Source organism: Moschus berezovskii, chromosome 27, assembly GCF_049115385.1.
Source record: "Moschus berezovskii isolate FMDL1 chromosome 27, NW_MosBer_1.0, whole genome shotgun sequence".
NCBI classification, from domain to species: domain Eukaryota; kingdom Metazoa; phylum Chordata; class Mammalia; order Artiodactyla; family Moschidae; genus Moschus; species Moschus berezovskii.
In genome coordinates this window covers 4,784,943-4,798,406 of record NC_142486.1, presented here as the reverse complement: position 1 = coordinate 4,798,406, position 13,464 = coordinate 4,784,943, and the positions used below count along the sequence as shown (strand labels likewise).

The window sequence follows — 13,464 nt, the reverse complement described above, 5'->3', positions numbered from 1 at the left end:
GAACACTTTCAGGGGGTTGTGAATAGGATTAAATGAGATTTTATGGCAGAGCATACACAGAGAGGGCTTCCCTGGTGGCTCAGTGGTAAAGAACCTGTCTGCCAATTCTGGAGACGTGCATTCGATCCCTGGGTCAGGAAGAACCCCTGGAGAAGGAAATGGCAACCCTCTCTGGTATTCTTGCCTGGGAAATCCCATGGACAGAGGAACCTGGAGGGCTACAGTCCACAGGGTCGCAGAGTTGGACACAATTTAGCGACTAAACAACAAGAACAATACACAGAGTAGGTGCTGAACAGGTGTCCCATCTAGGGCAGGGTCATCAAGTGAAGCTGGACTCCCAATAGAGATGACAGGGCCAGGCTGGGGACAGAGAGACTGGGTGGAGCCTGCAATGCACCCCCAGACTGAGCCTGGCTGGGGTTGGGGAGGTGAGGGTAGTCCAGCACCACACCCTCCCCCAAGCGTTCTCCGCTCCCCTGGGGCTGCCCACTGGGGCCCAGCCCAGGTTGACCAGAGAAGCCCGCCTTCTGCCAGGGGTCGCAAAGCCCCAACGCTCCCTGCCCTCAGCCCCAGACATGAAGAAAGCAGACACTGAGGCTGTCTTCCAGTGCATTTTAATCAAAATTCCATCATCAGAAGAGTTCTTGTAGCACACAGTGTTAGGATGGGCATGTCAGTTTGGTCCTACAAATGGAACTTTCACAGATTTGCACTTCGAACATGTTATGAAAAATAAAATATATAATATTTAGCTGTATAAATTTCCCCACTGAACCATGTCTATCTTTTAAAATAAATGACGACCTCTGTCCAATAAATTAAGCAGCCTGGAGTCACTGAGCAGGAACCAGCCCAACGACATCCGTTTCCTGAAGAAGTTCTGGGGGAAATAGTGGAGACAGTCGGATGCTCACAGGAATCTATGTGAATTAAAATGAGCATGTGCCTCACAGTGGGGCGAGACGTCAAAAAACCAGGAGTGGGTTAGTGGTTGCTCTTCTGTTTGTGGGGGGTGGGTAAAAAAAAATTCAATTCCCCAAACCACATGGCATGGTTGTAAAAGCTGCAACTGAACTTTTGGCACCACTGGGAAAAAGACACCTTTTGAAGCCAGCCAGGATTCCGCCAAAGCACGGGTCAGAGGGCGAGCTGACAGAGGGTGGGGGGACAACAGCCCGGGCCCTTCTGTGTTCACAGCCCCTTCCCTGGAGCCATGGACGCGCCCTCCACCTCGGAGGAGGCAGGGCAGTGTCTGGGCAGTCCTGCCTTCTTCCGCAAGCTCAGGAGTTCCTGGGACAGAAAGATTCACAGCGTAAACAACACCAAGAGAAAGGCCCTTTTTTGGGGGGGGCGGTGCAGGGGAGAAGGGAGGGGCTTCGCTGCGTGCTCAGCTGACAGCAAGGGTGTACGCGACACACAAGGGACACGGCCACTCCAGCAGGATGATGCACAGCCTTCAAAGGGGACGGACAGACAGCACACACGAGACACCAGGGATCCGTGAAAGCGGGCAGGGCAGAGGTGCGCTAGCCTTTACGGGGGTTCTGAGCAGGAGTCCCTCCACGGCAGGAGTCAGGAATCCGTCCACTGCAGCTCAGGGCTTCCTCCCCGCCCCAAACCAACAAAACCGTGGCTCGGAACAGATCAGCTGGTGACAGATGCCGCCACAGAGCCTCAGGCTGAGAGATGCTCTGGGAGGGGGCTTCAGGGACCCCCTGCCCACTGTGGCAGGAGGTTCACACGCAGTTCCACTGGAGGAGGGAGGGGAACTGCCCAGCCCCTGCCTCCCAGACTGAGGGGCGGGTGGCTACAAGTCAAGGAGACGCTCCTCGCAGGTCTCCACCGGCCACTTGGAAGCCCCTCCGAACACGTCCACATTGTTGTCCACCCAGGGGATGATGTTGCCCGGCATGTTCGTGGAGCAGTTGGCGATGTTGATGATCTCCTGTGCGCGGAGGACGCGGTCCCAGATGTTGAACTGGCTGAGCTCCCCGACAAAGGCCTGCGTGGCGTCGAACCTGCCGCCAACAGTGTCCTGGGGAAGGGGGATGGAGCACGTGGGGGCAGGCTCGGGGCAGACGTGTCTGTCCCCTCTCCCAGGCCTGGGGGGAAGCGCCAGCTTGGAAGGGACGTGGGGCAGGGGCAGACTCCCCTGACTCAGATAGCACCCGGTGACCACTGAGTCCTGCTGCTTCCAAAGCTCTAGGGCTCGGGAGGCCCGGGAGAGGGCGTGGCTCAAACCATCCCACTTTAGGGAGGGAAGACTAATGAGAGAGATCCTTGCCCAAGGCTGGAACTGGACCCGGGTCGCTCGACTCCCAGCCCCTCCCAGGGGAGAAGTAACAGGGAAGTGGTGGGGGGGCACGGAGAGAGCCAAGAGCCCGGACTCAAAGCCCCTCCGAGGACTGGGGTCTATTCCCTTGATTTCCACCAGCAAACCTCGAACACAGACTGAGACGTGAACTCTTCTCTGCCCGAGAGCAGATGGCCTCTGCCCCAGGGGCAAGCTTTCTGAGGTCGGCCTCTGAGTCCCTGCCCCATCTCGACCACAGATGTGGTTTCCCAGGGGGCCGTGCTGGGGATCAAGGTCATGACCCTAAGCCAGGAGCCCCTGGAAGATGCCAGTACCAGCCAGGGCCCAGCATCCCGAGTCAATAGAGCGGCAGACAGAGGCCAAAGAGCTGGAGATGGCCCGGGGTTGCTACCTGACCTTAGGGCTCCTGCCCACCTGTGTTGGACAGACTCCACTCTAGAATCTGCCTGAACCCACCATACCAACCTGGTCCCTGCTAGGAAGCGCAGGACGTGTCCCCATGCCTACCCTCAGGCCACAGGACAGCCCGAGCTAGGCCGGCAGGAACCCCCAGGTATCCAGCCTGGCTGTCATGCTGCAGTGACCAAGGCCAGGTCCGGCAGGCAGAAGGCTGGACGGGGCCTGGGGAGACAGCCATGTGCTGTATGGCCAGCTGCCCCTGCGGGTGCTGTACTCACCTGCTCCTGCCCGAGGATGAGCACACCTCCTGGCTTGATGGGGTGCCACGGGGCCAGGTTCTCCCCGGTGCCCAGCTTCTCCCCATCCTGGAAGGCCTCCCACATGCCGTCCCGCGTTGTCCAGGTGATACAAATGTGGTGCCACTTGCCGTCACTGACAAACAGGGGCAGCTGCGCGACCTGTGGGTGGCAGCGTGCAGGTGAGGGCCCCTCAGGGTTCCCAGGAGTCAGACCTGGGGGGACTGGAGGCCCTGAGCCCACTGCTGCTCTCATCAGGGAGGGGGGTTCCCTTCTGATCTCTCCCCTCTCTGCTCTGTGGGTAACACGCCCGACCCTGCCAGCTCACAGGGACCCTTGGACTGGAGACACCATATGTGTCACAGACTCTTAAGGGGAAAGGGGCAGCCTGGGTACAAGCCCTGACCCCAGGGGAGCCCTGCTCTTGACTAGACACACTTGGATCCTGGCTTGACTGAGGGTCTGGGATGGATACTGTGCAGACTGAGATGAGACAGACAGCTTCCTGCTCCCATGCTTGTTCTGAACGCCCCTCGCTTGAGAACCCAAAGGGAAGTCAGAGCTCTACTGGGCAACTTCTTTGGGAAACAGTCAGACCAGGCATCTACACTCTGTTGGTAGGGTCCCAACAGCTATTGCAACACTTGGGGATCTATGCGTGTGTGTGTCCCCCTGGGCAGGTCACCTACCATTATGTGTGAGTGGTGGGGGGAGGGTAGGAGTGCACACAGGGCCTTTCTGCCCCACACCATCTCCCCAAGGTCCTGTAAGTCCTCTACAGACCAGCTCTGCCATCAAGCATCATGTTGTTGCTGTTGGTGTCCTAGCAACCCAGAGCACCCTCCCAGGAACTGGCTGTTTACACGACGTTGAAACCGAGAGGAAAACAAGGCTCTTGGCTATGCTTCGTCCAAGCGCGTCATTTAGAACAATTAATCCCCAGCTCAAGGACGTGGTCACTGCCGGGAGGAGCCCCACAGCATTTCCCACTTAAACAAACAGCCAGAACAGTTCAGTAGAGACAGGCAGGGTGGGGGCCGAGTGCCCGGTGAGCCCTCTGGGGCTGTGCAGCCATCCACCACTCAGCCCCAGGAAGGAGGGTGTGAGGCTGCATGTTGGGTGACGTGCAGCCCGCCTTACATTTAAGTGAGGCTGCAGGAGGGTCCCACAGATGCCCAGAGCTGATCTCTTAAGGAGACCATGTGCCTGAATGTCGAAATAAGCCAGTCTATCAAAAAGGGACATTTACTCTGGAAAAGGCAGGACTGGAGGGACGGGAGACAGATGGGTGGTTGCCAAGGGCTGGGGTGGGAGCAGGAGGTGACTATAAAAGGGAATGAAAATCAACACAGTATTGTAAAGCAATTATCTTCCAATTTAAAAAAGGGGAAGGAGGAAATCTGGGGAAAGAAGAAACTTCTGTATTTTAATTGTGGTTACGCAGCTATGCATTTGTTAAAACTGGTTGAACTAAAAAGTATAAATTCAACTGTATGTAAATATATTTCAAGTCCCCCCCTCCCCCTGCTGAAAGACATGCTCATGAGAAATATCACACAATCACATACACAAACACACATCCTCCCCTATTCCTGGGGAATGGCCCTGACTGACTGGCCTGAGGGCCTCAGGTTGTCCCTAGGAGGCCCAGTTCATTCTGATCCTCCATGGCCTCTGTGCCTGGACCTTCCGTGGTTTCTTGGTGGGACTCACCATTTGGATCCCCACAAGCTACAGCTGCCTGGCCCCCTGCCCCCTGCCCGGTCACCTGCCCAGAGTGGGACTGAGTCAGGGCCAAACTGTCCCTTTTGGGGAAAGGACAGCCTTGTGGTCAGATGTCAGACTTCCTGCAACATCCCAACCTTGGTGGCTGCCGGGATGGGGGGAAGGTGGCGGCCGTCCCAGTGGGCTCACCTTGTCGTTGATGAGCAGCTCGATGGGGTTGTTGCCCCACTCAATCAGCACGATCTCGTTGGCCTGCCCGGGCACGGCATAAGAGAACGGGGTGCCGATGCCCGGCGAGGCACTGGACCGCAACCACAGGCAGATGGTGAAGGCGTACAGCTCAGGCAGCGTCTTCTTGATCTTACCGTACAGGTAGTTCGTGCGGAGGGGCAGGGACACTTTGAACGCATCCGGCGACTTGAAAGCACTGTTGCCTGAGGTGGGCAGGATGGGGAGGAGGGGTTGACAGCATGTGAGCACCCCCCTTTCTTTCCCCACAACCAGCACAGCCCAGAGCAGCAGTTGACCTGGACCCTCTCCCTGCAAGAGGGTCCCCCAGGCACAGTGCATCAGCTACATAATGGCCACTGTCCAAGGTGCTGAAGTGGGAAACAGGCACATCCTTGCTCTTGGAAGCTCGAGGAAGGGGGAAGAGGCACGCTGGATTTAACCTTCTGGTTAAACTAAGCCAAAAAACCCTTCCTCAGCCATGTCCTGTTGCCTCTGTGTTTCCTAGAAATCTCAGCCCCTTCAGCAAGTCTGGGCGGGGGCCTGCTGGACTTGGGCTTGGAGGTGGGACCCCAGCGCTCCATAAACACTCGTCCACCAACAAGTCCATGTCACTTCTCCCCCAGAAGAATCACCACCACCCAAGGTAAAGGAGTCAGGCACCCATGACTCGACACTACAGCTGAACTCAGAAGTGGCTTTTGGACTAAATCCCTGAGTGAATTGCTTTGCTCAGGACCTTCCCTTCCCTTCTCAAGAGAAAACCAAGTTTACCGACCCATTTCCTGCAGTCTGGAACCAGCAGGAGGCAAAGACTCCTGACCCACTGAGGTGAGCCCACCTGCCCTGAGCATTGATCCCTTGGGGCCTACCTGGGGCTGTTCCCAAGCATGTGGCGCTTCAGAAACCTTTGGCAAACAACTGAAACTCTTAAATAGGTCTAAGTCATTTTCAGTACAGTTTTGGTTGAAGCTCAAAATTAACAACATCACAACTAAACACAGAGGACAAGACCCTGTGTGCTCATCACAGATCCCAGCATTTGCAGGGGACTACAGACTCTGTGCACCATCACAGCAAAAGCTTCTCTCTTGTTGGGGACCAGATGCTGCTGGGGAAGTAACCTAAATGCCTGTCACTTCTTCAACAAGTATTTATTAAGTGCTGATGAGGGGCCAGAGGATCCTCATTTCTGTCAAAGACAAGCAGGCTATCTCGGCCTGGAACCACAATGCCGGTGTCATGAGTGGATGAAATCTGCTCCTTCCTCACCCCGCTCTGCAGAACAGGAGCCAGAATGGATGAACCATTCTCCACCACGAGCCCCCAGTCTCATTTTTTTTAAAAAGATTTTTTATGTGGGCCATTTTTAAAGCCTTTATTGAGTTTGTTACAATAAAGCTTCTGTGTTTTATGTTTTGGTTTTTTTGGCCATGAGTCATGTGGGATTTTAGCTCCCCCAACCAGGGATTGAACCTGCACAGCCTGCATTGGAAAGCAAAGTCTTAACCACTGGACTGCCAGGGAAGTCCCACCCCAGATTCATTTTCTGCCACAGTGAGGAACACAGACACATAAGAGAAGCTCTTTTGTGCCACAGTTCACACCCCACCCAAGGACCTGCCACCATGGAAGGCTGCAGGGCCCGCTGTCACCCTTCCAACCTCTCTGGAACGGGCAATGTAGAAACATCAGAGTCTAAGCTTCATGTGTAGTATTTATTTCTATCTGCTGACTATGCAGTCTTGCCTGATCCCTCCTGACCTCCCAAGGCTGCGGAGCACTGGGAGAGGGGTGGGAAGACCTTGTTGCCTGGGGAAGCTGAGGGCAGGGCCAGGCCAGAGGTTATGCTGAGATGGGCCCCCCGTGAGGCTGAAGCAAAGCTGAGAGCCCCAGAAAGTCCTAGATCCCTGATTTTGCAAGTTGCACAGTGGCAGCACCAAGGCTCAGAGAAGGGCACCAACTTACCCCAGGTCACACAGCCCACAAATGACAGAGCCAGGAATGGAAGTCGTGCTTCCCAAGACATGCAGCTGCAAATACTTAATGTGCAAATGCTTGTGTTTTCATGAGATGTGATTATCTAATGGAGAGAAATGGCTTCTCTCCTTGCAGGTGGGCAGGCTTGCTAATTTGATCAGGCTCAGAGTCAGTAATATCATTAGCCCAGTGATAATAGATCGGTTCCATCAGGGCTGGGAGCGGCCATACCCTGAAAGCTGGTGCCCTCTATTCATATAAAACAGCTTGGAGGTTCAGAAGAAACTTAGTTAAAACCAATTAAGGAATTAAAAGGCCTGACCGATAAATCAGAGACTGCAGGTGGCCGACAAGCCAAGGATGGAGAGCAGCCTGGGGCTAAGAGACAAGGTTCCAGTGTTTATTTCCACTCTGAGCTGGGCTCTGCCTGGCTGGAGCGCCCGGAGTCCAGAGGCTCCCACAGATGAGCAGGTCTCCCAGTAAAGAAAACGAGCACCCTTGGGACCTGGGCGCAGAGGCATCCACATGCAGGGTTGGAAGCTCAGCACTGGGCTGGGGGGAGCCTCCCGCCGAGCAGGGCTGAGGACCACGTGCCGTTCCAGGCTGCAGCCTCCGGGACTCTGGTCCTTGGGGGTCACCGCCTACCAGCTCTGCATTCTGCCGGCCACGTGGATGCGGGTGTCACTCAGCTCTGACTCAGCCCCTCATCTAACCAAATCCCATCTCACTGGGTTGTCGCGGGGATTACAGAAGATGCAGAACGTGGAGCTCAGAGCCCAGCATCTGGCACTTAACAGGCAGGAAATGTGCACCGAAGGCCAGAGAACCCTGAGGGCCCCACTCCGTGTGTGGTTGAGGTCCGTCTCCCCAGGCTCAGCAGGAGGCTTCTAAGGAACACAGTGTGCTTTCTACTCAGGGCACATTTGGGGGCTTGCAGCTTACGTCTCTGCTCACCCCTGTAACATACATGACAGACACAGAGAACTGCTCAGAAGACAAATGATCACCTTCCTCAGAGACTCACCCCGGGGCTGGGTAAAGCACACAGGACTCCAGAGTTCTCATCCAGTGGACAAGAGGCAGCGGACCCTGAGCCACTGCTCAGTGCCACGGTCTGCAGGCTCTGCAAGAATGGCCCTGTCCTTGTGGAGCCCAGCTCTAGTTTGGACACGGACCTCCCCTCTGTGGCAGGTGAGCTCCGTGGGCTTTCCATAGCACCCAAGAGCGTGGGTGCAGGAATCAGACTGGCTGAGGTGAGGCCTGACTGTGGTTTTCTGGCTGTGAACAGATACGCCAAGGTTGGGAGGGAGAGTCCCAAAGGGGCAGCCCCTGGGTGGCCAAAGCCATGATGAAGAGTTTGGAGGAAGCTACGTGAAACTCAGAACTGCCCTGGAGTCACAGAACAAGATGGGGAGGGGTGGGGTTATGTGCCCGTTGCCGTCCATTAGCCGGTGGCCTGGGCCCCACCTCAACCCCCTCTCCCCGAAACAGATGACAGGTCTGGCTGAGAACCTCGGAGCACTCTTTCTCATCTATGAAATGGGTATAACAAGAGTCCTGTCTCCACACTCGGGCTCAGTAGACTTCTACTAACCCTCTTCCATTAACCCACTTCCTCATAGCAACTCAGTCACCATGCCAAGCGAGGTACACCGCCACCAAGGTCTCTGGCAAGGCCCTGCCCTCACTCTGCAGCCATCCTCTCCCGTCAAGATACTGAGTAACTGCAGTGTGCCCGCTCCCTCGGCCTGCAGGTCCCACCAGGGCGAAGCTGGGCAAGGGAAGGTGAGCCACCCTTCCCTGGCCCCAACAGTGCCTTCCTCTCCTCCTGCCCTGTGACAGAGAGCTAAGTTGCAGCTGCTCTGCCTTTGGGGAAAGCCTTTGAGACCTAAGGAGCTTCCTGAGGTCACCCAGCAATGGAAGTGAGGCAGAGAGGACTTTTTTAAACTCAAGAATCCAAGTGCAATAATAATGGTAAGGAAGGAAGAATAGGCTTTCCTGGAAGAAGAGAGCAGGAAAGGGATGAAGGAACCCTTTGACTTTTGGGATGCTGCTGAAAAAAACGACTAAATCAAATGAAACAGAAACACTCTCTCCTTGGATGACTCCATTTGGCCCAGATGAGCTGACGTGGCTGGAAGAGTACGTGGACATTCTGCCACTGGACATTCACCTGCCAATTCATACAACTGAGTCATCAGAAGCTGCCCTTGTCCGGTTAGTGCATTTGAAAGGTTACAATCCTATACCCACAACCAGCAAACCTAAAACTTCACACCCAGCACAGTCTGAATGATCTAGGGCCCTTGATCCCATCCCTTCCTGTTTCCTGTGGGGGAAACTCACCCACCAGAATCTGAGCAGAGAAAAGAAAGAGATTCAGAGTCCACTGCAGGGTCTAGTTAAGAAGGGACTGAAATGCCTGCGTGGCAGGAGGTCAGGAATCAGACTGGCAGAGTGGATCCTGAGTTTCTTGCTTTTTCATGGAGGATGCCAGTGGGGCTGGGGGCGGGGTTAATTCCAGAGACGGCTGTTATCAGTCACCCCAATTGTTTGCTCAAACAGCCAGGAACCACCAGGCAGGCGGGACCACAATCACTGCTGACAACCGGGTCTGAGCACAGGTGATGAAAACCAGGACCCTCTCAGCCGCTAGCAGCGCCCCCTCCAACTCCACTGAGTCTCTGACCAGTGCCGACAGGGCAAACTCTTTGTGCACCACGAGATGACTCAGGTTGAAACAGCAACACCTGGCCTGAGAGGTGAGAGGCAGGAGGGAGAGGCGGGCTGCGGCTGGGACGGTAAGGAGTCCGGTGGTTTTCTGCCCCCAGCATTGGAGGATCAGGGGTGAGGACGGGAGAGCAGTCTCAGAACCGGACAAACTCAGGAGCAGAGTTCCCCGCCAAGAGTCACCAGGCAGGGGTCTAGCAGTGACCACTCTGTCAGGGGGCAAGATGGCAGTGCCGCGGGCCCCTCCGGGCCTGCCCTCCCTTGCTCTGAGTCCCGCTTCACCCCCGTACACGGCAGCCAAGTACCAAGACGATGGGCTGGGGGCGGGGCGGGGGGTGGGGGCGGAGAGGCGGCTGATGGACGGTCGCCAGGGGGCGGCAGAGACTCCAGCCCGGCGCTCACCTCGCTCCAGCTCGGTCACCCTCTGCAGCAGCGCGTTCAGGGCGCTCTCCGTCTTCTGGCGGTGAGCCGAGGTCTCGTTGTGGAGCAGGGACTTCTCGTCCTCCAGCTCGGCCACCTTGCGCAGCAGCTGTCTCTCCAGCTCCCCCAGCCGCCGCTGGAGCACCTCCCGAAAGTCGCCGGGCAGCACTGCGTTGGACACGTTCGCTCGGAGCTGGTGCTTTCGGTGGAGGAGGGAAGGGGGTGGGGGGCACAGGCGGGAGAAGAATTAGGACCAGTTTAAAAAGGAACTGTGAAGTGGAGCTCTAATGGCACCCACCACACAGGGAGAAGCTTCCTAAATGGGAATATTAAGTCGTGCCAATGGCGGGAACGGGAGCATTTCACTCATTTGAGTTGGGGGGGGGGGCGAGGTACGGAAAGGATTTCAAAGTCAAACAGCAATTACTCTGCTGCAATATTTTAAATTTAGGAATCTCATTTCCCTTCACAGGAAGCTGTGTTCCTCCTCTCACTAAAAACTCAAAAATTTTACCAACATCTATCATTCTCAAGTAAGGACCAAAATACAGCTAGGATTTTTTTTAAAAAGAGATAATCAAATGGTCCTCAAAGAAGACGAGCTTTCATCTAGCCGCCCCCCCCCACCCCCGCAACCTCCAAGTTCCGGTAGGGCCCAAAAGTGCATGACTATGCTTGCAGAGATGTTACTGGAAAATGAGAACTCTAAAACAGGGCTATTCTGAATTCCAGGAATCTTCGCTTTTAATGCTGCTTTTAAATCCTCACTTCCTATTTCTTTTATTCCTCTACCATTCTGCTGGCTCTGGAGGATGCCGGCTGCCGTCTAGCCACCAGTCCTTGGCAAGCTGTCTACCCCTCCCTCTAAGTGTTCCAAATTGTAAAACAGATTATAGGATCTGCCTGGGGGGGTTGTTGCACGGGTTAAAATTAGATAATATGCCTGGCGCATATTTAGTGTTCCAGAAACGTTAGCTCTTATTAATCATAATGAATCGAGGGATATACAGATACTGAGAATACTGTATTTAGCCATCATGCCAGAGGAAACTCTCAAATAATTTTGCAATAATTACCACCTGTAATTGAAATCTAGTTTTGCTAAGAAGTATTTTTGTGAACGTGTGTAACAGAAACATCCACACTTCTTAAACTGGGCGGAGAGTAAAGATGGAAATTAAATGAAGATTTCTCTCAAAGTTCCAAACTGCAGACGCCTTCCGAGAAGGGAAGAAGGTCTCTTCCCCTAGAGCAATCTGGAGGGGCACCCTAGGATCCGCGCGCGCAATTGGGGGACAGCGTCTTTGAAGTAAACCAGCTTAGAGGTGCGCCTTGTGACCCGCCCACGCTCGCCTTCCGCCGAGACCCCGGCGCCTCCGCCTGCTCTGGTCCAGCCGAATTTGATTTATAAAAGGTAACACCGGACACTCGGGGCTGCTGACCTCCCGCGGAAGCCCCCTGTCCCCTGAGACAAGGTCCAGGAGCGCGTCCGGCTCGGAGAGTCTGGGAGATTTGTAAAGAGAGAGAGGGTGCCGTCCCCATTCGCCAGGCTGGACCTCGGGGAGTGACTGGCCCCACAGCTGGCAGGCCTGGCACGGCTTGGTGGGGTGGGCGGGAATTTAACCTTTTCCTTCCAGCAAAGGGGTGGGGAGGAGGGATGCGAGCCACGCAAGTTAAGTTTCGGAGCCAGACCGAGAGCGCCCCTGACCCCAAACCCAGCTCGCCTAGCGTCCAAGCGCGCCCGGGCGGCGGTGTCCCGCGCGGCCCAGAGGGCAGGATCACGCGCCCCTCCTCTGCCCCGCGCCTCGGGGGCGTCTCCCCAGGGACCCCGCGCCCTGCTACCTCCAGGCTCTCCAGGCGGTCTTTGAGGGTCTGCAGAGAGCGGCTGAGCTGCTCCACGACGTGGCCGGGGTCCCGCGGCAGATCGCCCATGGTGTCCTTGCCCGAGGCTGCCCGGCCCGGCGCCTTGCCCCCCGCCAGCCCCTCGCAGCGCGCCAGCTTGGCCGTGAGCTCGCGGATGGCCTCGCGCTGCGAGCCCAACGTCTCTTTCTGCTGCACGACGGTCTCACGCAGCTGCAGCACCGCGGCCCGCAGCTCCTCCTCGGGGCTTAGCGCGCCGCCCTGCATGGGCATCGCGGGCAACGGGCAGCCGGCGCGCGCCGCCTCCGGGGGCAATGCCGTGCACACGAAACGGTTGCCGGGCGCCGGGCTGTCCTGGGCTCCGGCGGCCACGGCGAGCGCCACGCCGGCGGCCAGCAGCGCCAGCATCCCGCCGCTACCACCGCGCTCACTCCAGCGTCCGCGGGCGGGCCGGCGAGCCGGCGCCGTCGGGGCGCGCGGCGGGGGGCACCTGCGCGGTGGGCTGCGGCCCGGCTCGCCGCTCGAGGGCGGCGTGAGAGCGGGAGCCCGCGGAAGCAGCCCGCCGTCGCGGAAGCTAGGCGCTCCGTCCGGCTCTGCGCTCTGACCCAGCCGGGCCCGCGCGCCCTTTCTTAAGCTGGAAGGGCGGGGGCCCTGGCGCGTGGGGCGCGGCGCCGCGAGCTCTGATTGGCCCGGCCTGGCGCGCGTCACGCAGGGGCGGGGCGGGGCGCCTACTCGCCCAGCGGCGTACCAGCGGGCGGGCGGGCGCGTGGGCCGGAGCCGGGGGCGCGAGCCTGGGGCCCGCGGCCCTCAGGAGCGGACTGCTGAGGTAAAAAAAAAAAAGGTCCTGGGTGCCTTCAGGAGCCTCGGCCGACGAGTCCAGGCGCCTCCTCGGACGCCCGCATCGTGGGCTGTGGAGAAGCCAAGAGACCCTGGTGGCCCGGCGGCCCCTGAGGCGGCTCTGAGGGCGCCAGGCCTCGCTCTGCGGTCGCCTCAGCCCCCGGGCGGGGAAGACCTCCGTTCCACAAATGAGGAGGGGCCCCGGGCGGGACTCGAACCTTGGGCGGCCGGCGTGGGCCACCCGGGGCGGGGCCGCGGCCACCTCACCCCGAAGGCGGGAAAGAGAGGCACGACGGGTCGCGTCCGCAGCTCCGTCTCGGAAAGAATCCTCAGGTCTGCGGGGACCAGAAGCAGGCGGCAGATGCCGTCGGCGAGGAGGGGTCGTCCGCGCACCCTCGCGCCACGTTCCGTCCAGCTTGGGGCGCGGAGTCGCGAGGCCACTCGCAGGGCTGTCCGATGCGGGTCCCAGCGACAGCCCGCCGGGTGGTGATCTTCGCAGCAAGGCCCGGGCCGCATGGGCCTTGATCCGACCCGCAGTCGTCGCCATGGTGCCAACGTGGTGAAACAGCGCCCCACCCTCGGGAACAGGGTGCCTATCGTGTCCAGTGTCCCCGTTAGAGACGCTGTCCTCTGATTCTTGGAGGGAACAGAGAGAGAAACCCCCCAAAGCAG

General features: G+C 57.6%; 1 protein-coding gene across 1 annotated transcript; it reads right to left on the bottom strand.

Moving 5' to 3' along the window:
- Positions 1–613: 613 nt before the first annotated feature.
- On the bottom strand, positions 614–12,541 carry NPTX2 (neuronal pentraxin 2). The gene is made up of 5 exons (XM_055410301.2): positions 11,938–12,541; positions 10,078–10,294; positions 4,927–5,171; positions 2,995–3,174; positions 614–2,038 (listed from the first exon to the last, which is right to left on the bottom strand). The coding sequence occupies exons 1-5, from the start codon at positions 12,361–12,363 to the stop codon at positions 1,811–1,813; spliced, it is 1,296 nt and encodes a 431-aa protein (XP_055266276.1). The 5' UTR covers positions 12,364–12,541; the 3' UTR covers positions 614–1,810.
- Between the last annotated feature and the right edge of the window lie 923 nt (positions 12,542–13,464).